Source organism: Microcaecilia unicolor, chromosome 11 (genome assembly GCF_901765095.1).
Source record: "Microcaecilia unicolor chromosome 11, aMicUni1.1, whole genome shotgun sequence".
Lineage (NCBI taxonomy): Eukaryota > Metazoa > Chordata > Amphibia > Gymnophiona > Siphonopidae > Microcaecilia > Microcaecilia unicolor.
The window spans coordinates 92,269,330-92,292,327 of record NC_044041.1 but is presented as its reverse complement, the minus strand read 5'-3'; the positions used below and the strand labels follow the sequence as shown (position 1 = coordinate 92,292,327).

Genomic DNA, 22,998 nt, shown 5'->3' with positions numbered 1-22,998 from the left:
AGGAAGGGCAGGGATTCTATTCCAGGTACTTCCTTGTGGAAAAGAAAACAGGGGGGATGCGTCCCATCCTAGACCTGAGAGGCCTGAACAAATTCCTGGTCAAAGAAAAGTTCAGGATGCTTTCCTTGGGCACCCTTCTGCCAATGATTCAGAAAAACGATTGGCTATGTTCCCTGGATTTAAAGGACGCATACACTCACATCCCGATACTGCCAGCTCACAGACAGTATCTCAGATTCCGCCTGGGCGCACGGCACTTTCAGTATTGTGTGCTGCCCTTTGGGCTCGCCTCTGCCCCACGAGTGTTTACAAAGTGCCTCGTGGTGGTAGCGGCCTACCTACGCAAGCTGGGAGTGCACGTGTTCCCTTATCTCGACGATTGGCTGGTCAAGAACACCTCGGAGGCAGGAGCCCTCCGGTCCATGCAGTGCACTATTCAACTTCTGGAGCTGCTGGGGTTTGTGATAAATTACCCAAAGTCCCATCTCCAGCCAACTCAGTCTCTGGAATTCATAGGAGCGCTGCTGAATTCCCAGATGGCTCAGGCCTACCTTCCCGAAGCGAGGGCCACCAATCTCTTGGCCCTGGCTTCGCGGACCAGAGCGTCTCAGCAGATCACAGCTCGGCAGATGTTGAGACTTCTGGGTCATATGGCCTCCACAGTTCATGTGACTCCCATGGCTCGTCTTCATATGAGATCTGCTCAATGGACCCTAGCTTCCCAGTGGTTCCAAGCCACCGGGAATCTAGAGGATGTCATCCGCCTCTCCACCAGTTGCCGCACTTCACTGCTCTGGTGGACCATACGGACCAATTTGACCCTGGGACGTCCATTCCAAATTCCGCAGCCCACGAAAGTGCTGACGACGGATGCATCTCGCCTGGGGTGGGGAGCCCATGTCGATGGGCTTCACACCCAGGGTCTGTGGTCCCTCCAGGAAAAGGATCTGCAGATCAACCTCCTGGAGCTCCGAGCGATCTGGAACGCACTGAAGGCTTTCAGAGATCGGCTGTCCTGCCAAATTATCCAAATTCGGACAGACAATCAGGTTGCAATGTATTACGTCAACAAGCAGGGGGGCACCGGATCTCGCCCCCTGTGTCAGGAAGCCGTCGGTATGTGGCGTTGGGCGTGTCGGTTCGGCATGCTTCTCCAAGCCACGTACCTGGCAGGCGTAAACAACAGTCTGGCCGACAGACTGAGCAGAGTCATGCAACCGCACGAGTGGTCGCTCCATTCCAGAGTGGTACGCAAGATCTTCCGAGAGTGGGGCACCCCCTCGGTGGATCTTTTCGCCTCTCAGACCAACCACAAGCTGCCTCTGTTCTGTTCCAGACTTCAGACACACGGCAGGCTAGCGTCAGATGCCTTTCTCCTTCATTGGGGACCGGCCTCCTGTATGCTCATCCTCCCATACCTTTGGTGGGGAAGACCTTACTGAAGCTCAAGCAAGACCGCGGCACCATGATTCTGATAGCGCCCTTTGGCCCCGTCAGATCTGGTTCCCTCTTCTTCTGGAGTTGTCCTCAGAAGAACCGTGGAGATTGGAGTGTTTTCCGACTCTCATTTCGCAGAACGACGGAGCGTTGCTGCACCCCAACCTTCAATCCCTGGCTCTCACGGCCTGGATGTTGAGGGCGTAGACTTCGCTGCGTTGGGTCTGTCTGAGGGTGTCTCCAGGGTCTTGCTTGCCTCTAGGAAGGATTCCACTAAAAAGAGTTACTTTTTCAAGTGGAGGAGGTTTGTCGTTTGGTGTGAGAGCAAGGCCCTAGAACCTCGTTCTTGCCCTGCACAGAACCTGCTTGAATACCTTCTGCACTTATCAGAGTCTGGCCTCAAGACCAACTCAGTAAGGAATCACCTTAGTGCGATTAGTGCTTACCATTATCGTGTGGAAGGTAAAGCCATCTCTGGAGAGCCTTTAGTCGTTCGATTCATGAGAGGCTTGCTTTTGTCAAAGCCCCCTATCAAGCCTCCTACTGTGTCATGGGATCTCAACGTCGTCCTCACCCAGCTGATGAAACCTCCTTTTGAGCCACTGAATACCTGCCATCTGAAGTACTTGACCTGGAAGGTCATTTTCTTGGTGGCAGTTACTTCAGCTCGTAGGGTCAGTGAGCTTCAAGCCCTAGTAGCTCATGCTCCATATACTAAATTTCATCACAACAGAGTAGTGCTCCGCACTCACCCAAAGTTCCTGCCGAAGGTGGTGTCGGAGTTCCATCTTAACCAGTCAATTGTCTTGCCAACATTCTTCCCCAGGCCGCATACCCGCCCTGCTGAACGTCAGTTGCACACATTGGACTGCAAGAGAGCATTGGCCTTCTACTTGGAGCGGACACAGCCCAACAGACAGTCCGCCCAATTGTTTATTTCTTTCGACCCTAACAGGCTAGGGGTCGCTGTCGGGAAACGCACCATCTCCAATTGGCTAGCAGATTGCATTTCCTTCACTTACGCCCAGGCTGGGCTGACTCTTGAGGGTCATGTCACGGCTCATAGTGTCAGAGCCATGGCAGCGTCAGTGGCCCACTTGAAGTCAGCCACTATTGAAGAGATTTGCAAGGCTGCGACGTGGTCATCTGTCCACACATTCACATCACATTACTGCCTCCAGCAGGATACCCGACGCGACAGTCGGTTCGGGCAGTCGGTGCTGCAGAATCTGTTTGGGGTGTAAATCCAACTCCACCCTCCAGGACCCGAATTTATTCTGGTCAGGCTGCACTCTCAGTTAGTTGTTCTTCGTAGGTCAATTCCTGTTGTTTCCTCGCCGTTGCGAGGTTCCATTGACCTGGGTTCTTGTTTTGAGTGAGCCTGAGAGCTAGGGATACCCCAGTCGTGAGAACAAGCAGCCTGCTTGTCCTCGGAGAAAGGGTATGATACATACCTGTAGCAGTTGTTCTCCGAGGACAGCAGGCTGATTGTTCTCACCTACCCTCCCTCCTCCCCTTTGGAGTTGTGTGTTTCATCTTTTGCTAGTCATTCAACTGGCGGGAGCGGTCGCGCACGGGCGGGAAGACGGCCGCGCATGCGCGGTGGGCGTGCCCTGCGTGCCGACCGTCCCGCGAAGCTTCTTTCCGGTTGGTGGGGGCTGCCGCGGACGTCACCCAGTCGTGAGAACAATCAGCCTGCTGTCCTCGGAGAACAACTGCTACAGGTATGTATCATACCCTATCTACATTTACTAGAGCCATAGAAATGATGGTAGAAACTGTGTTCTGGACAGTTTGAGAAGTTGGAGGAGGGAGGTTTGGCAATGTGCTTAATTTCCTACTCATTAATTTTTAGCTAGACATTCTGCAGCAGGAGGGGTAGAATGGAGGGGAAGGACCTATGGGTAAATCGACAGATAAAATCCAGACATGGATTCCTTGGTGGAAAGTACTTTCTCCAAGGACAAGCAGGCCTTCGTATTCTCACAGTTGGATGATGTCCATGCAACAGAGCCTGGTATGGACACTGACTAGCGAAACTGACAAATTTCTAGTAGCGTCCCACCATGTATGCACTGGTGCCTTCCTGCCTGCCACGCAAGCATGGGTCCTTCAGTCTCATTTTTTCTGTAGAGCAGGGAAGGCGCGTTTTGTGTTCTCACAGCGCGCACTCTTTTGCAGTGCCTTCCCGTGCAAGCATTTTTCCTTTTCAAGGCTACTTTTTATTCTTTTTCCTTTCCTACTTTCCCCTCCCCTATTTTCTATCATTGTAGTTCCGTAGCGTAGCAGCAAATTAATCCAGAAACTGGTGGGTTGTGTCCATCTGTCAGCAGGTGGAGATTGAGTTCAGTACAGTGATCTCTGTCTTATAGGATGGCCAGCTCCTCCACCATCAATCAGTATATCTCTATCTCCAGCAGGCGGTAGATGGCTTCAAACCAGCTCATGGATTATTTTTCTTGGCGAACCTCCTCTCCTGTCTAGCTTAGTTGAGCCTGGGGTGATTCATTGAGAGGTGCCATCTGGGGAGGGGCATACCTGGTGGTCTCAGGTCCCTACCTCCTCAGTAGCCAATGCCTCTCTCCTGTCAATTTGGCCATTTCCTGTGCAGGACTGCATGGCAGATCAGTTTTATCTTCCCAACGGCGCAGCTTCTCAGCAGGAACCCACAGTTTGCATATAGCAGGCCCATTTGGACCCAGTTTCCATCCCAGACTCGCTGTCACCGTGGAAGTTAACTGGTGGCCTAGTTCTGTGCAGGCTCCTTGGGGAGACAAGATGCGTGGACCCTCAGGGGTCTGTGAGCTTTTCTCTCCAGAGTTTGCCCTTTTATTACATCAGGCCTACTTATTGAAGTAGTCTTTCCCAGTGGCTGGGGGGGGGGGGGGGGGAGCTGCGGGGAGTCTGGAACCTTCAAAGCTGCCATCTTCTGCGGACCCCGCACAGAAGTGGCGGTGAGTGGCAGCTGCGTCTGAGGTGAGGTCATTGGGGCCCCCTCCTCCACTTCCTTGCAGGTACTGTCAGTGGTCTCCCCATGTCCATCCAGGCTGAACAAGCTGGAAGAGGGGGAACTGGTTCCAGAGGAGCTAGATGACCCTTCCGCGGTCCGCATTTTTTATGGGGAGGAGTTGTTTTCACTTATTTCTAGGGCCCTGGAGGCCCTCAGTGTTTCTGATTCTGAGGCTCGGGTCTCTTCTGCAGTTAAGCTGAAGATGGCAACTACATGTAAGCTGTCCAGGCCCTTCCTGTTCACGAGTCCATCCAGGAGCTTATTACGTGACAATGTACTACCCCGGGCTCGGGCCTCAAGGTAGCTAAGGCGATGTCTTACCTATACTCCATGGCAGCGGAGTCTCTGGAGAAGTTTGCCATCCTAGGGTGAATGCCTTGGTGGCGGCTGTCACCAAGAAGACCACTCTTCCAGTCAAGGGTGGCATGGCCCTAAAGGACGTGCAGGATAGGAAGTTGGAGGCTTCGTTGAAACACTCCTTTGAGGTCTCAGCTCTCGCCCTCAAGGCCTTGATTTGTAGTTCCTATGCGGCTTGGCCGTGCCTTATCTGTGTACAGCAGGTGGCAGAACAGGATGAAGAGATGTTTCCAGCCTTATCCGCTCTTCTGTAGATGGAATCTGCTCTTGCGTATTTGGTGGACTCGTATGTTTTGGTGCATACTTTGGCCAAACAGATGGCGTAGGTGGTCACTTCCTGTCAGTTGTGGCTTTGCGAATGGGCGGCGGATGCTGCTTCTAAGCAACATCTTGCCAAGTTGCCCTTTCCAGGTAAGTGCTTTCGGGAGGATTTGGAGAAGCTGGTGAAGGACTTTGGTGGACACCAACGGGCTCATTTTCGACAGAGAAGGACGCCCATCTTTCAACACAAATCGGAAAATGGACATCCTCCCAGGGTCATCCAAATCGGTATAATCGAAAGCCAATTTTGGACGTCCCCAGGGACGGCCAAAGTTCAAGGGGGCATAGCGGAGGCGGGACTTGGGCGTGCCTAACACATGGATGTCCTCCACCCATAATGGAAAAAAAAAGGACATCCCTGACAAGCACTTGGACGACTTTACCTGGTCATGTTTTTCTTACGACCAAAGCACAAAAAGGTGCCCGAAATAACCAGATGACCACCGGAGAGAATCAGGGATGACCTCCCCTTACTCCCCCAGTGGTCACTAACCCCCTCCCACCCTCAAAAAATATCTTTAAAAATATTTTTTGCCAGCCTCAGATGTGAAACTCAGGTCCATGACAGTAGTATGCAGGTCCCTGGAGCAGTTTTAGTGGGTGCAGTGCACTTCAGGCAGGCGGACCAGGCCCATACCCCCCCCCCCCCCCCCCACCTGTTAAGTTTGTGGAGGAAACAGCGAGCCCTCCAAACCCCACCACAAACCCGCTGTACCCACATCTAGGTGCCCCCCTTCACCTGTAAGGGCTTTGGTAGTGGTGTACAGTTGTGGGTAGTGGGTTTTAGGGGGGGTTTGGGGGGCTCAGCAGACAAGGTAAGGGAGCTATGTTTCTGGGAGCAATTTATGAAGTCCACTGCAGTGCCCCTAGGGTGCCCGGTTGGTGTCCTGGCATGTTAGGGAGACCAGTGCACTACAAATGCTGGCTCCTCCCATGACCAAAGAGCTTGCATTTGGTCGTTTCTGAGATGGATGTCCTTGGTTTCCATTATCACCGAAAATCAGAAACAACCAAGTCTAGGGACGACCATCTCTAAGGACGATCAAAATTTCAAGATTTGGCTGACCATATTATCGAAACGAAAGATGGACGTCCATCTTGTTTCAATAATACGGGTTTCCCCCACCCCTCCATTAGGATGTTTAGCGAGGACGTCCTCAACAAAACTTGAACGTCCCTTTCGATTATGCCCCGCTACGTCACATCGGCTCCCGGAGGACAAGCCTAAACCTTCAATTAGGTCAGGGTTGTTGAGACTGCCCATGTGAAAAGACAAGGGAACATTAGGGGCGCCACCACCGTTGCATGAGATAGTGGTGGCGCCCCTGATGTTCGCTTGTCTTTTCACACTGTGCATTGAGAGCAGTGTCCAGTTTATGTTTATATTAAGTGAGAAATATCTGGCTGTTGCACCATTCTCCGAGGACAAGCAGGCTGCTTGTTCTCACGACTGGGTTGACGTCCACAGCAGCCCCCACCAACCGGAAGAAAACTTCGCGAGCGGTCCCGCACGCAGGGGACGCCCACCGCGCATGCACTGCTGTCTTCCCGCCCGTGCGCGACCGTTCCCGCTCAGTTTTTTTCTATTCCACGCTGGAGAGAGACGTGTTATCGTCTCTCTCTGTGTCAGCCCCGGAAACCGGATTGTGGCCTTGCCGCGGTTTTTCTTTCTCTGCGTACGCGTTCGCGTATTTTCTTTTTTCAATTGTTTAAAAAAAAAAGGGAAAGTGTCCTCGTCGTTCTTAGCCACGAGGGCGCTTCGTTGCGCGCGGTCGTTTTCTTTTTCGGGTGTGCCTTTTCACCGCCACCATCGACGACTTTAACTTTGCCGAAGCGATTTTTCCGTCGATGTCCTTGAAGGTCCCCGAGCGGATTCAAGAAGTGTGGTCGGTGCGGCCGGCAGATCTCGCAAACCGATACCCACGCTTGGTGCCTCCAGTGCCTCGGGCCGGAGCATAATACCAAGACGTGCACCTTGTGTCTCGGCTTAAGGAAGCGGACACAGGTGGCGAGGCAAGTTCTTCGGGACCGTCTTTTTGGAACTTGCGCCGGCCCTTCGACTTCAACGGCATCGGTGTCGACGGCCGGATCTTCGGTACCGATGTCGACGAAATCGGCGCCGACTCTGGCACCGACCCCAGGAGTACAGGTACCGTTGGCCTGCCAACCTGCCGGTGACAGCGGGGGTGAGCGGCCGCGAGGGCAGTCGGCCCCGGCCACTCCCTCTACCCATGGCCATCGGGACCGAATCCTGTCGGATCAGATTCCTCGAGGCCGGGGGGGGGGGGGTTCTACCTCCTCTTCGTCTCTGCCGCTGAGCGCCGATGACGGGCATCGAAAGAAAACCAAGAAGCACCGTCATTGGTCGCCCACGGCGCACGGGACTGCCAGCTCCAGCACCTCGAGGGAGGACTCGACGCCCAGGAAGCGGCAGTGCCGAGTGGAGCGTTCCCCCTCAGTCGAAGAGGTGTCGCTGCGTCAGTCCGCGGGTGCTTCGGTACCGTCTCCTGGACCCGAGCAGCTTCCGGCACCGACACCCACACCGGCCCCCCTGCCTTTCCCGACAGCGGGCCTGGACGAGTGCCTCCAAGCCATCCTTCCGGGGATTCTGGAAGGGCTGATGCGCCAGGCTCTGCCGGCACCCCCGGTGCCGTTGATGGAGGCGCTGGTGTGCTCTAGCCCGATGCCGAGGCCTCCGATGCCGATGCCGCTTGCGGCACCGGTGTCGACCGCCACGCAGGTGGAGTCGATGGAGGGAGCTTCATCCCCGCCGGCGCGGGAGTCCACCGCTCGACGCCATCACCGAGGACGTGGTTCCTCGCAGTCGAGACGGGCCCGGTTGAGGTCTGAGCTGCAAGAGCTCATGTCTGACACCAAGGAAGAGGCCTCGTGGGGGGAGGAGGAGGACCCCAGATATTTCTCCTCAGAGGAGTCTGTGGGCCTTCCCTCCGACCCTACTCCTTCACCGGAGAGGAAGCTCTCGCCCCCTGAGAGCCTCTCATTTGCCTCCTTCGTTAGGGATATGTCTATTTGCATTCCCTTCCCCGTGGTCACCGTGGATGAGCCGAGGGCTGAGATGCTCGAGGTCCTCGACTATCCATCACCACCTAGAGAGTCTTCCACGGTTCCGTTGCACAATGTCCTCAAAGAGACACTGCTTCGGAACTGGCTGAAGCCATTATCTAACCCCACCATCCCCCAAAAAGCGGAGTCCCAATACAGGATCCACTCTGACCCAGAGTTGATGCGGCCTCAATTGCCTCATGACTCGGCGGTCGTGGACTCTGCTCTCAAGAGAGCACGGAGTTCGAGGGATACCGCCTCGGCGCCCCCGGGGCGGGAGTCTCGCACTCTGGACTCGTTTGGGAGGAAGGCCTACCAATCTTCCATGCTCGTGACCTGCATCCAGTCATACCAGCTCTACACGAGCATTCACATGCGGAACAATGTGAGGCAACTGGCGGACCTGGTTGACAAGCTCCCTCCGGAGCAGTCCTGGCCTTTTCAGGAGGTGGTCAGGCAGCTGAAAGCGTGCAGAAAGTTCCTGTCCAAGGGTATCTACGACACCTGTGATGTGGCATCTCGAGCTGCGGCCCAAGGTATAGTGATGCGCAGACTCTCATGGCTGCGTGCCTCTGACCTGGACAACCGCACCCAGCAGCGAATGGCGGATGTCCCTTGCCAGGGGGGGATAACATTTTCGGCGAGAAGGTCGAGCAGTTAGTGGACCAACTACACCAGCAGGAAACCGCTCTCGACAAGCTCTCCCACCGGGCGCCTTCAGCATCCACCTCTGCAGGTGGATGTTTTTCCCAGGCCCGGCAGGCTGCTCCCTACGCCTACAGCAAGCGTAGGTACACCCAGCTAGCCCGAAGGCCTCCTCAGGCACAGGGACAGTCCCAGCACGCTCGTTCCCGTCAACAGCGTGCGCCTCCACAGCAAAAGCCGGGGACGGGCTTTTGACTGGATCCATGGGAACATAGCCGCCATCAAAGTGTCTGTACCGGACGACCTGCCGGTCGGAGGGAGGTTGAAATTTTTCACCAGAGGTGGCCTCTGATAACCTCCGACCAGTGGGTTCTCCAAATAGTGCGGTGCGGATACACCCTGAATTTGGCCTCCACTCCACCAAATTGCCCACCGGGAGCCCAATCATTCAGCTCCCATCACAGGCAGGTACTTGCAGAGGAACTCTCCGCCCTTCTCAGCGCCAATGCGGTCGAGCCCATGCCACCCGGGCAGGAAGGGCAGGGATTCTATTCCAGGTACTTCCTTGTGGAAAAGAAAACAGGGGGGATGCGCCCCATCCTAGACCTGAGAGACCTGAACAAATACCTGGTCAAAGAGAAGTTCAGGATGCTTTCCTTGGGCACCCTTCTACCAATGATTCAGAAAGACGATTGGCTATGTTCCCTGGATTTAAAGGACACTTACACTCACATCCCGATACTGCCAGCTCACAGACAGTATCTCCGATTCCGTCTGGGGACACGGCATTTTCAGTATTGTGTGCTGCCCTTTGGGCTCGCCTCTGCACCGCGGGTGTTCACGAAGTGTCTCATGGTGGTTGCGGTGTATCTACGCAAGCTGGGAGTGCACGTGTTCCCGTACCTCGACGATTGGCTGGTCAAGAGCACCTCAGAGGCAGGAGCTCTTCGGTCCATGCAGTGCACTATCCACCTTCTGGAGCTACTGGGGTTTGTGATAAACTACCCGAAGTCCCATCTCCAGCCAGTCCAATCTCTGGAATTCATAGGAGCGCTGCTGAATTCTCAGACGGCTCAGGCCTTTCTCCCCGAAGCAAGGGCGCAGAACCTTCTATCCCTTGCCTCTCAGACCAGAGCGTCTCAGCAGGTCACAGCTCGGCAGATGTTGAGACTCCTGGGTCATATGGCCTCCACAGTTCATGTGACTCCCATGGCTCGCCTTCACATGAGACCTGCTCAATGGACCCTAGCTTCCCAGTGGTGTCAAGCTACCGGGAATCTAGAAGATGTCATCCGCCTGTCCATCAGTTGCCGCAATTCGCTGCACTGGTGGACCATTCGGACCAATTTGACCCTGGGACGTCCATTCCAAATTCCGCAGCCCACGAAAGTGCTGATGACGGATGCATCTCGCCTGGAGTGGGGAGCTCATGTCGATGGACTCCACACCCAGGGACTGTGGTCCCTCCAGGAATAAGATCTCCAGATCAACCTCCTGGAGCTCCGAGCGGTCTGGAACGCGCTGAAGGCCTTCAGAGATCGGCTGTCCTACCAAATCATCCAAATTCGGACAGACAATCAGGTTGCAATGTATTACATCAACAAGCAGGGGGGCAGCGGATCTCGCTCCCTGTGTCAGGAAGCCGTTGGAATGTGGAGTTGGGCTTGCCAGTTCGGCATGCTTCTCCAAGCCACATACCTGGCAGGCGTAAACAACAGTCTGGCCGACAGACTGAGCAGAGTCATGCAACCGCACGAGTGGTCGCTCCATTCCAGAGTGGTACGCAAGATCTTCCGAGAGTGGGGCACTTCCTCAGTGGACCTGTTCGCCTCTCAGACCAACCACAAGCTGCCTCTGTTCTGTTCCAGACTACAGGCACACGGCAGACTGGCGTCGGATGCCTTTCTCCTCCATTGGGGGACCGGCCTCCTGTATGCTTATCCTCCCATACCTTTGGTGGGGAAGACCTTACTGAAGCTCAAGCAAGACCACGGCACCATGATTCTGATAGCGCCTTTTTGGCCCCGTCAGATCTGGTTCCCTCTACTTCTGGAGTTGTCCTCCAAAGAACCGTGGAGATTGGAGTGTTTTCCGACTCTCATTTCTCAGAACGACTGAGTGCTTCTGCACCCCAACCTTCAGTCTCTGGCTCTCATGGCCTGGATGTTGAGGGCGTAGACTTTGCTTCGTTGGGTCTGTCTGAGGGTGTCTCCCGTGTCTTGCTTGCCTCTAGAAAGGATTCCACTAAAAAGAGTTACTTTTTCAAGTGGAGGAGGTTTGTCGTCTGGTTTGAGAGCAAGGCCCTAGAACCTCGTTCTTGTCCTGCACAGAACCTGCTTGAATACCTTCTGCACTTATCAGAGTCTGGTTTCAAGACCAACTCAGTAAGGAATCACCTTAGTGCGATTAGTGCTTACCATGATCGTGTAGAGGGTAATGCCATCTCTGGAGAGCCTTTAGTCGTTCGATTCATGAGAGGCTTGCTTTTGTCAAGGCCCTCTGTCAAGCCTCCTGCAGTGTCATGGGATCTCAACGTCGTCCTCACCCAGCTGATGAAACCTCCTTTTGAGCCACTGAATTCATGCCATCTGAAGTACTTGACCTGGAAGGTCATTTTCTTGGTGGCAGTTACTTCAGCTCGTAGAGTCAGTGAGCTTCAAGCCCTGGTAGCTCATGCTCCTTATACCAAATTTCATCATAACAGGGTAGTACTCCGCACTCACCCTAAGTTCCTGCCAAAGGTGGTGTCGGAGTTCCATCTTAACCAGTCAGTTGTCTTGCCAACATTCTTTCCAAGACCACATACCCGCCCTGCTGAACGTCAGTTGCACACATTGGACTGCAAGCGAGCGTTGGCCTTCTATCTGGAGCGGACACAGCCCCACAGACTGTTCGCCCAATTGTTTATTTCTTTCAACCCCAATAGGAAGGGGGTCGCTGTCGGGAAATGCACCATCTCTAATTGGCTAGCAGATTGCATTTCCTTCACTTACGCCCAGGCTGGGCTGACTCTTGAGGGTCATGTCACGGCTCATAGTGTTAGAGCCATGGCAGCGTCAGTGGCCCACTTGAAGTCAGCCACTATTGAAGAGATTTGCAAGGCTGCGACGTGGTCGTCTGTCCACACATTCACCTCACATTACTGCCTCCAGCAGGATACCCGACGCAACAGTCGGTTCGAGCAGTCGGTGCTGCAGAATCTGTTTGGGGTTTGAATCCAACTCCACCATCCAAGACCTGATTTTATTCTGGTCAGGCTACACATTCTGTTAGTTGTTCTTCGTAGGTCAATTTCTGTTATGCCCTCGCCGTTGCGAGGTTCAATTGACCTGGGTTCTTGTTTTGAGTGAGCCTGAAAGCTAGGGATACCCCAGTCGTGAGAACAAGCAGCCTGCTTGTCCTCGGAGAAAGCGAATGATACATACCTGTAGCAGGTGTTCTCCGAGGACAGCAGGCTGATGGTTCTCACCTACCCTCCCTCCTCCCCTTTGGAGTTGCGTTTTGCTCATTCCTTTGCTTGTCATTCAACTGAGCGGGAACGGTCGTGCACGGGCGGGAAGACGGCTGCGCATGCGCGGTGGGCGTCCCCTGCGTGCGGGACCGCCCGCGACGTTTTCTTCCGGTTGGTGGGGGCTGCCGTGGACGTCAACCCAGTCGTGAGAACAATCAGCCTGCTGTCCTTGGAGAACACCTGCTACAGGTATGTATCATTCGCTGTCTCCACTCGTAGTGCTGTGTTCTTTAGTGTGTTTACTTGTGATCCCTGAAGCAGGCGTCTGCCGAAACACGGCCCCGTGTCGGGTCATTTCCTGGTGCTTCAATAAAGAATTCTTGACTATATTCTCCTGGTTTGGAAGTCGCTTTGTCATCTTCTACTGAATTGGCGCTGGCCAAAAAAGCAAATAGGATGCTAGGAATTATTAGGAAAGGGATAGTGAATAAAAACGAAAATACTATAATGCCTTTGTTTCGCTCCATGGTGCGTCCGCACCTTGAGTATTGTGTTCAATTTTGGTCACCATATCTCAAAAAAGATATAGCAGAATTAGAAAAGAAAAAGATATAGCGGAATTAGAAAAGGTTCAAAGAGCGATCAAAATGATAAAGGGGATGGAACTCCTCTCGTTTGAGGAAAGGCTAAAGAGGTTAGGGCTCTTCAGCTTGGAAAAGAGATGGATGAGGGGAGATATGATTGAGGTCTACAAAATCCTGAGTGCTGTAGAATGAGTAGAAGTAAATCGATTTTTTACTCATTCCAAAGGTACAAAGACTAGGGGACACTCGAAGTTATATGGAAATACTTTTAAAACAAATAGGAAGAAATATTTTTTCACTCAATGAATAGTTAAGCTCTGGAACTCTTTGCTGGAGGATGTGGTAACAGTGGTTAGTGTATCTGGGTTTTAAAAAGGTTTGGACAAATTCCTGGAGGAAAAGTCCATAGTCTGCTATTGAGACAGACATGGGAAGCTACTGCTTGCCCTGGGATTTATAGCATGGAATGTTGTCATGATTTAGGTTTCTGCCAGGTACGTGTGACCTGGCTTGACCACTGTTTGGAAAACAGGATACTGGGCTAGGTGGACCATTGGTCTGACCCCATTATGGCTACTCCTATATCGCCTTCAGGGGACATAAGAATATAGATGTCCCCTGAAGGCGATAAGATCTGAGGAGGGAAGCAGCAGGTATAGGTGGCATTTCATATCTACCTGTGATGTTTCATGTGAGAAAAGTACCCTCCCTGCAGAAGAAGCATATGGATGTGTCTGTGGGCAGATTTTAGGGTGAAAAGACACGTATGGAAAGTCCCTGAGTTAAAAGTACCTCCAGACTTTTGTCCCATTGTGGATAGTTTGAAAATTGCCTGTTTTAGTGGTGATTTTTATGAATCTTTTTTTGCACATCATGCGTTAAATTCAGAAAAGGCCCTTTCAAAACTATGTGGCCAAAGGTGCATTTAAGTCCATGCGCTGACAAAAATAGCACAAGTGCATTTGCAGGGGTGGAATTTGGGTGGAGTAGGATCCTAGCTATTCGTTTTATTTTATTAAAATACACTTGTACACACCTACACACGCTTGCTCCTTCTTTGGAACAGGAGTAAAATGTGAGAGCATTTGTGTGCTACTGGGGATTCATCGTATGAGCCTGTTTTATAAAGGCACGGAGACAACTTGATAAAATAGGTGCAGCTTTGAATTTCTCACATATGCATCCTGTTGTAATTTCATGCAAGTTTCAAAATAAAGCGGTTGGCGTTCCCTTAAGAAGCTCGCCTCATCCTCACCTGACAAGTTTTTCTTTTCCAGAAACTTTTTCTCTGGGCAAGGAACACATGGGGGCCTCTCAAACAATGGGGGTAGTGTCTGCTTTTCTTTTGTCCAAAACCACATAGGTGGTAATTATAAAGGGATGTGGCAAAATCTCTGTAGGTTGCATGGGCAAGGCATCATCACAAGAGAGCTTGGGACAAGTACATGGGATCTCTGAGGGCGTGATAGGGAGAATAGATAACATGGATGGGGAGACTGGATAGGCCATATGGTCTTTATCTGCCTATGTTTTTTTCTGTTTCTTTTGTCATTGCAGTTTATTGTAAGTGTCTGTATGTGTGTGCGTGTCATTTCTACTGCTTTTAGTTCCTTTGGTGTTAACTAGATGTACTCAGTGCTCAGTAGAGCTTACAGTTTAATCAGAACACACAGACAAGACCAAGAAAAGCAAATATACATTGGTGGTAAATGCTACTTGTCTTTTCACTGTGGTACGTACAGGTTTTATGTTTAAACACAAGGAGGATAGGTTGAAATTTGGGATGTCTGCATTGATAAATTTTGAACCACTGAATATCTGGGAGATTACAACTTGTTAATGTTTTTCACCCCCTTTCCCATCTTTTAACAGGATCTCTTTTACCAGATCTGACAGAGCAGTTCTTGCCTCCTGAAAATGCACCTCCAATATTGTCAAAGTTAGTGGAAGCCATCGAGAAGAAAGGTAAGGGGCTAGAAACCATTTGGGTTGTGTTTTGGTACTCCTTCAGATATCCATTTTTGATATTCTTTGACTTGAAACCCTCCTCATCCCACTATTCTCTTATCGTGGGAAGATTATCAACTATCTCAGATAGATACAGACAAGACATCCAATTGATTTTCCACAATTGTTTTGTGACAGTGGGGGCTAAATATGTACCAATTTTTCAAATCAATAACAAATTTCAGAACTTTTTTTAACAAATGATACATTATTCATATTTTGTAGAGTACGAGGCTCAAATCAATACAGCCATAAACTCAACCGTCCACCAAAATGGTATGAATGAGTAATTTGAACTAAATCATTGTTGCCTGAGAACAAAGTCCTGAAAATAAACAGTTAAAATGTCTCATTCGAAGCAACGTACAACACAAAGTAATCAGGGTGTACAATAATACATGTAATCACATAAGCTAATACATTACATACAAAATCATCATAAAATTAATACAGTATGGTGGGTTGCCAGGAACCATAAATGATGACAACAATACAGTTACTGTCCACTGCTGATCCCATCATAATTGAAATAACCAAGCGTTACATGCCTGATATGTTTTGGCATGATACCTGCTTCAGAGGCTTCATAAAAACTAGGTGCAATAATATCAGGTCAGTATATATGGTCTATGCCAGAGCCAGTGGTGGAAGGTGGGACTGGTGGTTGGGAGGCGGGGATAGTGCTGGGCAGACTTATACGGTCTGTGCCAGAGCCGGTGGTGGGAGGCAGAGATAGTGCTGGGCAGATTTATACGGTCTGTGCCCTAAAGAGGACAGGTACAAATCAAGGTAGGGTATACACAAAAAGTAGCACATATGAGTTTATCTTGTTGGGCAGACTGGATGGACCATGCAGGTCTTTTTCTGCTATCATCTACTATGTTATGTTACTATGTATATTGTCTAGCAGCAAAATGGGAACGACCCTACAAGCAAAGAAAAAAGTGTTTAAACTTTTTAAAAATTCACTAGAAATTCAAGAAAACAATACAGGCAGTGGCGTACTGAGGTCAGGGTGGTCCGCCCCAGATGCACGCTGCAGAAGGGGTGCAAAGAGCAGTCGCATGGCTGTCGGCTCCGCCGTTTCCCTGCTCCCTCTGCTGTTACTTCCTGTTCTGGGGCAGAGGGAGCAGGGAACCTGCGGAGCTGACAGTCGTGCAGCTTCTCCCAGCACCCCAGCAGGTAAGAAGAATGCAACCTTGGGGGGGGGGGGCTTGGAGATGATGCGCCAGGGGGACGCTGCACCCGGGGGGGGGGGGGGACGACGCAGCACCCGGGGGAGGGGGGTGTACAGCGGCAAACCGCCCCGGGTGGCAGCTGACCAAGGAACTCCACTGCATGCAGGACCAAATTAGTAAATGGTGCCCAAATTTGGGTGCTGGAAAAAAATTGATGCAGAGCACTATACTGTAAAGGGTGCTCTGAAGTGAGTTCTCTTTATAGAACAGCGGTTAGAGCACATTCCCAGGTCCAGATTTGGGCACCGGTATTTACACCAGCTGAAAAGTGGTATAAATGGCAGTGCCCAACTCTTGGCATTTGGGTGGGGGAATGGTGCTAGTCTTATAACTTTGCATGCAATTTTTTGGAACTCCCCCATAGGCGCCGACTCCGTGGGTGCTGTGGGTGCTCGAGCACCCCCAATATTTCACCCACCGGAAGTTCCCTTCACCAGCCCAGAATTTTAAAAGTCCCTCCCTTCGAGTTCCAGGCCCCCTCCCTCCAAATTTTAAAAGTCATCTTACCTTGTCAGGGTTAGGCCGGCAGCAGCAGTGAAAAGTGTGCAGGCTGGACGCTTCAGCCTTCCCTTCTCTCTCTCTCAGCTCTGGTCTCGCCCTTGCGGAAACAGGAAATGAGGGCGGGACCAGAGCTGAGAGAGAAGGGAAGGCTGAACTGCCGAGCCTGCACACTTTTCACTGCTGCTGCCGCCGCCGTAACCCTGACAAGATAAGATGACTTTAAAAATTTGCAGGGAGGAGACCTGGAACTCTTAGGGAGGAGGGGGGGGCCCTGGAACTCGGAGGGAGGGAGGGAGGGAAAGGAGAGAGAGAGGGGAGGGAGGGGGGCCTGGAACTCGAAGGGAAGGAGGGGGCCTGGAACTGGGAGGGACTGGAACTGGGAGGGAGGAGGGGCCTGGAACTCGAAGGAAGGGTGGGAGGGGGGGACTGGAACTTGGAGGGAGGGGGACAGGGGGAGGGGGAATACACCACCTGTAAAAGAAAAAAAAGAATTTCAGGACCTCCAGTCATTTTGAAAAGTTGGCTCCTGTGAACTCCCCTGCTACGCCCCCTTTTGAGTTGCACGCTAGGGGATTTAGGTGTGCAGGGTTATAGAGTAGCGCCCAGGAAGGTGTGCATGCAAATATTTAATATTGCCAGTTAACGGCAATAATTAACATTAATTTATTGCAATTAATTGGTTTGTAAGCCAAGTGATTTGTGCCCAAATTTGGGTGCCAAATATAGAATCTGGGGGATGAAGGAGAAAACTGCTAGTTTCTTCCTTTTATGTGTTTGAATTTCTAGTACTATTTATGCTGATATTTTTTTTGTTCATAGAGTCGTTCTCATTTGCTGCTAGACAATATACTGACCTGATGTCATTGTTACACCTAGTTTTTATGTTGAGCTTTTAATGCCGGATGATGTCAATTACAAGAGATCAGATCAGTAGTGGACCGTGATGTCCCACTCATGGCAGGCTCAATGCGGCTTACATGGGGCAATGGAGGGTTAAGTGACTTACCCAGAGTCACAAGGAGCTGCCTGTGCCTGAAGTGGGAATCGAACTCAGTTCCTCAGTTCACCAGGACCAAAGTCCACTACCCTAACCACTAGGCCACTCCTCCACTCACTGTGTTGATTCAAAGTAATGTGTGAAATTTTCATATAAAAAGAGGAAAATCAAAAGTATAGTAGTAATATTGTCATGGAAGTTTCTATTAGTCCCACCTACAACCCGACTGGTAGTTTTATCCTACTGGGATTTCTCAAAGAATGCATAATATAAAGAGCTGTTCACAATTTATAACTAATTCTTCATAAACCCTGATCAGAATCCTCCTCATCTTTCCAAAAATGCCAGTGCCCCTACTATATCGCCAGTACACCAGGTGACAACATACCCAAGCTTCTCTGGCTGTGCATAGTGGTATGCACACTCTGCATCCCTTTATGAAGGATGATTTTGGTTTTAGTGTGCATAAAAAATTATATAATGCATATTAATGTGCTTTAGCACATACTAATTATTCAAGGAAATAGCCCATATCTAGTACCCAGCACCCCAGTAGAGGCTGGTAGGCTCCCTTTTATATACTGGGGTGCTGGGTACTAGATATGGGCTGTTTCCTTGAATAATTAGTGTGTGCTAAATCACATTAATATGCATTATATAATTTTTTATGCACACCAAAACCAATATATATATATATATTAGTGCCCACCCATATTAGCTCTGGGCCCAGCCAAAATGTCAGGTCTGGCTACGCCACTGGTCCTTTTCCCTTTTATACATGGAATTTCAACCCACAATGATTCAAAGGTATAATTTGTGTCCTGCTGAATTTGTAATCTATCTGAGTCAAGGCTCTCGTTAATATACAATGCTACCCCCTCCACCAGTCCACCAGTGTATATATATATATATATATATATATACACACACACACACACACACACACACACATGAGTAGTGCGCCCTACTTCTAGCAGTTTTCCTCTCTCTCCCTCCTTTCATCCAGCATTTCTCCTGTTTCTCTCTCCATCTGACCAACCAAGGTCTCCCCCTTGTTCCCCTTCCTTCTCCCCAACAGCTTGTCTCTCTCCTGCCCTTTTCCATGTCCCCTCTTTCCATTCATCTTTCTCTCTGTACCCCTCTTCTATCCAGCATCCCAACTCTTTCTTTCCATCCAGCATGTCCCCTTTCTCTCTCTCACTTCCACCAACATCTTCTCTCGCTCTCCACCTTCTGTCCAGTGTCTCCCTCCTTTCATCCATCTCCTCTCTCTTCCTCCTTTCATCCAGTGTCTCCTCTTTTTCTGTCCCCATCCAACATCTTTGATCTCTCTCTCCCCCCCCCCATGCAACATACACCCTGGCACACTATCTTCCTCCTCCCCTTCCAAACAAAATATTTTTCCTCTACCCCAGCATCCAAGTACCTTAGTTCCCCAGGCACCCAAACGGCTGCTGAGATCAGCTCAACTGCATCCCTTCTACACGCTGCCACTGTGAGCAGCCTCAACAAAAGAAGAAAATGAAGCGAGTGGCCGCAGCAGCCTTCAGGCATGCGCTGTCGGTCTGCCGGTCCTCAGCCCTCGTCGGAACAGGAAATTGTCGTCAGCGGGGGCAGAGGACGGCAGAGCCAACAGCACATGCCTGAAGGCTGCTGCGGCCCCGCGCTTCATTTTCTTCTTTTGCTGAGGCTGCTCACAGAGAAGCGGCGGAGGATCATCGCAGCGGCAGCAGGAGACTTTCCCGCTTTGGCGGGAGTGCGGAAGATGACCTGCCAAAGCGGGAGTCTCCCACTGAATGTGGGAGACTTGGCAGGCGGGTGGGCGGGCCTGAGCCAAGATTGGGCGGGCATAGGCCCACCCGTAGCTACGCCCCTGAAAAGGACGGTGATACGAGTGTACTACCGTCCGCCTCGCCAGGATGAGCAGGTAGACGCAGAAATGATAAAAGAAATCAGAGATGCAAACAAAATGGGCAATGTGATAATAATGGGTGACTTCAATTATCCAAATATAGACTGGGTAAATGTAACATCGGGACACGCTAGAGAGGTACAATTCCTTGATGAAATCAAGAACAGCTTTATGGAGCAGCTGGTGCAGGAGCCGACGAGAGAAGGAAAAATTCTAGACTTGGTCCTTAGTGGCGCGCATGATCTGGTGAGTGACATTATGGTACTGGGGCCGCTTGATAACAGTAATCATAATATGATCAGTTTTAATATCAACCTCGAAGTAACTATACACAGGAAGTCAAATATGTTAGCGTTTAACTTTAAAAAAGGAGACTATGATAAAATGAGAAGAACAGTGGAAAAAAAAACTTAGGGGGACAACTGAGAGGGTAAAAACTGTACAACAGGCATGGACGCTGTTCAAAAATACCATCCTGGAGGCCCAGGCCAAACATATTCCACTAATTAGAAAAGAAAGACGGAACTCCAAAAGACAGCCGGCTTGGTTGAAAAGTGAGGTGAAGGAAGCTATTAGGGCTAAAACAAATGCCTTCAGAAAATGGAAGAAGGAACCGTCTGAAAATAACAAGAAGCAGCATAAGGAGTGTCAAAGCAAATGCAAGGCACAGATAAAGAAGGCCAAGAAGGATTACGAAAAAAAGATAGCATTAGAGGCAAGAAAACATAGTAAAAAAAAATTTCGGTATATTAAAAGCAGGAAGCCGTCAAAAGAATCGGTTGGGCCGCTGGATGACCGAGGGGTAAAAGGGGCGATCAAGGAAGACAAGGACGTAGTGGAGAGATTGAATGAATTCTTTGCTTCGGTCTTCACCGAGGAAGATTTGGGTGGGATACCGGTGTCGGAAATGATATTTCAAGTGGACGAGCCGGAGAAACTTACTGACCATGGTAAACCTGGAGGACGTAATGGGGCAGTTCAGCAAACTGAAGAGTAGCAAATCTCCTGGACCGGATGGTATTCATCCTAGAGTACTGATAGAACTGAAAAATGAGCTTGCGGAGCTACTGCTAGTGATATGCAATTTATCCTTAAAATCGAGCGTGGTACCGGAAGATTGGAGGGTGGCCAATGTAACACCCATTTTTAAAAAAGGTTCCAGGGGAGATCCGGGAAATTATAGACCGGTGAGTCTGACGTCGATGCTGGGGAAAATGGTAGAGGCTATTATTAAAAACAAAATTACAGAGCATATCTGAAGACATGGATTACTGAGACCGAGTCAGCACGGCTTTTGTGTGGGGAAATCTTGCCTGACCAATTTACTTCAATTCTTTGAAGGAGTAAACAAACATGTGGACAAAGGGCGGTTGATATTGTGTATCTGGATTTTCAAAAGGCATTTGACGAGGTACCTCATGAAAGGCTATAGAGGAAATTGGAGGGTCATGGGATAGGAGGAAAAGTCCTATTGTGGATTAAAAACTGGTTGAAGGATAGGAAACAGAGAGTGGGGTTGAATGGGCAGTATTCACAATGGAGAAGGGTAGTTAGTGGGGTTCCTCAGGGGTCTGTGCTAGGACCGCTGCTTTTTAATATATTTATAAATGATTTAGAGATGGGAGTACCTGAACTGTATTAAGATTCCGTGGCCGGGCACCGCCCACAGCCTCTGTGGTGTGACCCCATGCTATACGGGCTTAGATCCCAGCATGAGGTGCCCCACAAATGGGCAGTGTTAATTGTGGTCCTTGTCTGTAAAGTGCTTGGAGAGTAAGCACAGGAATTAATAATCTGCTTCAATAATTGCGAAATGTATTTATCTAGTAATTCCTCCACAGTAGCTAATGGATGACCTCTAAAGTAGAAGCAACTCATGGCACTGTGCTAGTATCTACCTACTTGTTAAAGTTGAACTCTGTTGCTTTCTATTTATGTGACCCTTCTTCTGGGGTTTACAAAATCTCCTGTGTTAAAATGGTGATTAGTTATATTGCAGAAATCAACAAATCTTGAAGCCGATATTCAGAGTATTTCCTCTGACCGCCTCATTGCTGTTCAGACCGTGCCAGGGTGGATCTTGGGAGGAACTGGAGATTAATTAGCTAGCTGCAATATTTGGACCACTAACTGGATAAAGTTAGGATAGGGTAGCAAAAAGGCTGCCCTAACTTTTATCCAGTTAGCGGTCTAAATATCGCCGCTAACAGAATGGCATTTCTGGGCCTATGCTTAAATGTTCAGTGCCAACCAGTTTCCAGCCACCAACACTGAATATCCAGTTTCGTTTTAACTGTGGTGGCTGATGTTTTGCTTAATTGACTGCCACGGCTAAATATTGGCCCTCTCATTTTGTTTGAGTTGTTTAAGGTTGGGGAGGGGGGATAAAATGCCCTTCCTTCTCTGCCCCCTGAGCCAAAGATTTACTAGTCCAGGAGACCATGTTGGATACAGTCGGAGAACAGATTTCTAACCTCCTGATTTTTTTTCCCCCCACAGGTTTGGACAGTGAGATGCTGTACCGCACATCAGGCTCATCCATTACTGGCTCAAAACTGAGACAGGCTCTGAAAACCGGTAAGAACCAGATCTCTGTTGAGATGAGGGTGGGGGGTAGGGAGGTAGTTGAAAAGATTCCAAGCCCCTTTCAGATGGAGAAGATTTAAGACAGCTTCTCTGCTCCTCTTCCAAGGCTAGCCATAATTGTGTCCAGGGCAGGCCTGGGAATTTTCATTTGAGTCAGGAGCCTATGCACCCATGTCATTAAATCCCAGGTAAAAACAGCCCTTGTGTGAGAATTGCTTTCACATCTTTTTAGCAGCTTGTGATTTATCATTGAGGGTGGAGTAGAGAAAGAAAAACATACCTTTGCTGAGCACTGTACAAATACAGAAATACACGATGGGTAGGAGAGAGGAGTCTTTGAAAGAACATGGGGTATTTTGGAGCGGTTGACTGTGGTCTTGTTTTGTGAAATGGGCTGTGGCTCTATAAAAAAAGCATGTGATGTTTTGGGGAAGTGGGGGGCCCACTGTGGAAAATGCAAAGTCATTTCTGTTCCCGCAAGGGGTCCGTTGCCTCAAACACAAAATTACTGACTGTATAGACAAATGCATCTGAATGGGAATCAGCATGGGTTCAGCAAAGGCGAGTTTTGCTTTGCCAGTTACTTTTTGGAAGGTGTAAACAAACAGTTGGCTAATGGTGAATCTATTATAAAGCCTTTTCTTTGGCTAGTATTATCAACCCCAGCCCTCTCCTCTAAACACTTTTTTAATCACTTAACTATTCTTCAAAAGAAATTTAAAGAACCTAATCAAATGCTGTGTATCTTGGACAATTTGGTGTCTGCAGATAGAACACACCCAAGGGAGCAAAACTGATGATTCTCAACCTTCTGAATTAATTGGTGATCCCTGATCTCCAGCAGTGGGCATGAACCCCTTTCTTGCTCCCATTTTGTTTACTTTATGCT

The 22,998-nt window shown here is 49.9% G+C and overlaps 1 protein-coding gene across 2 annotated transcripts in view; it reads left to right on the top strand.

Moving 5' to 3' along the window:
* Positions 1 to 22,998, top strand: part of PIK3R2 (phosphoinositide-3-kinase regulatory subunit 2) — a 147,336-nt gene that overhangs the window by 84,895 nt on the left and 39,443 nt on the right. For both annotated transcript variants that reach the window (XM_030219257.1, XM_030219258.1), the window contains 2 exons: positions 14,741 to 14,833; positions 22,023 to 22,100. In XM_030219257.1, coding sequence (XP_030075117.1) covers positions 14,741 to 14,833; positions 22,023 to 22,100 — 171 coding nt within the window. The remainder of the gene's footprint in view (positions 1 to 14,740; positions 14,834 to 22,022; positions 22,101 to 22,998) is intronic.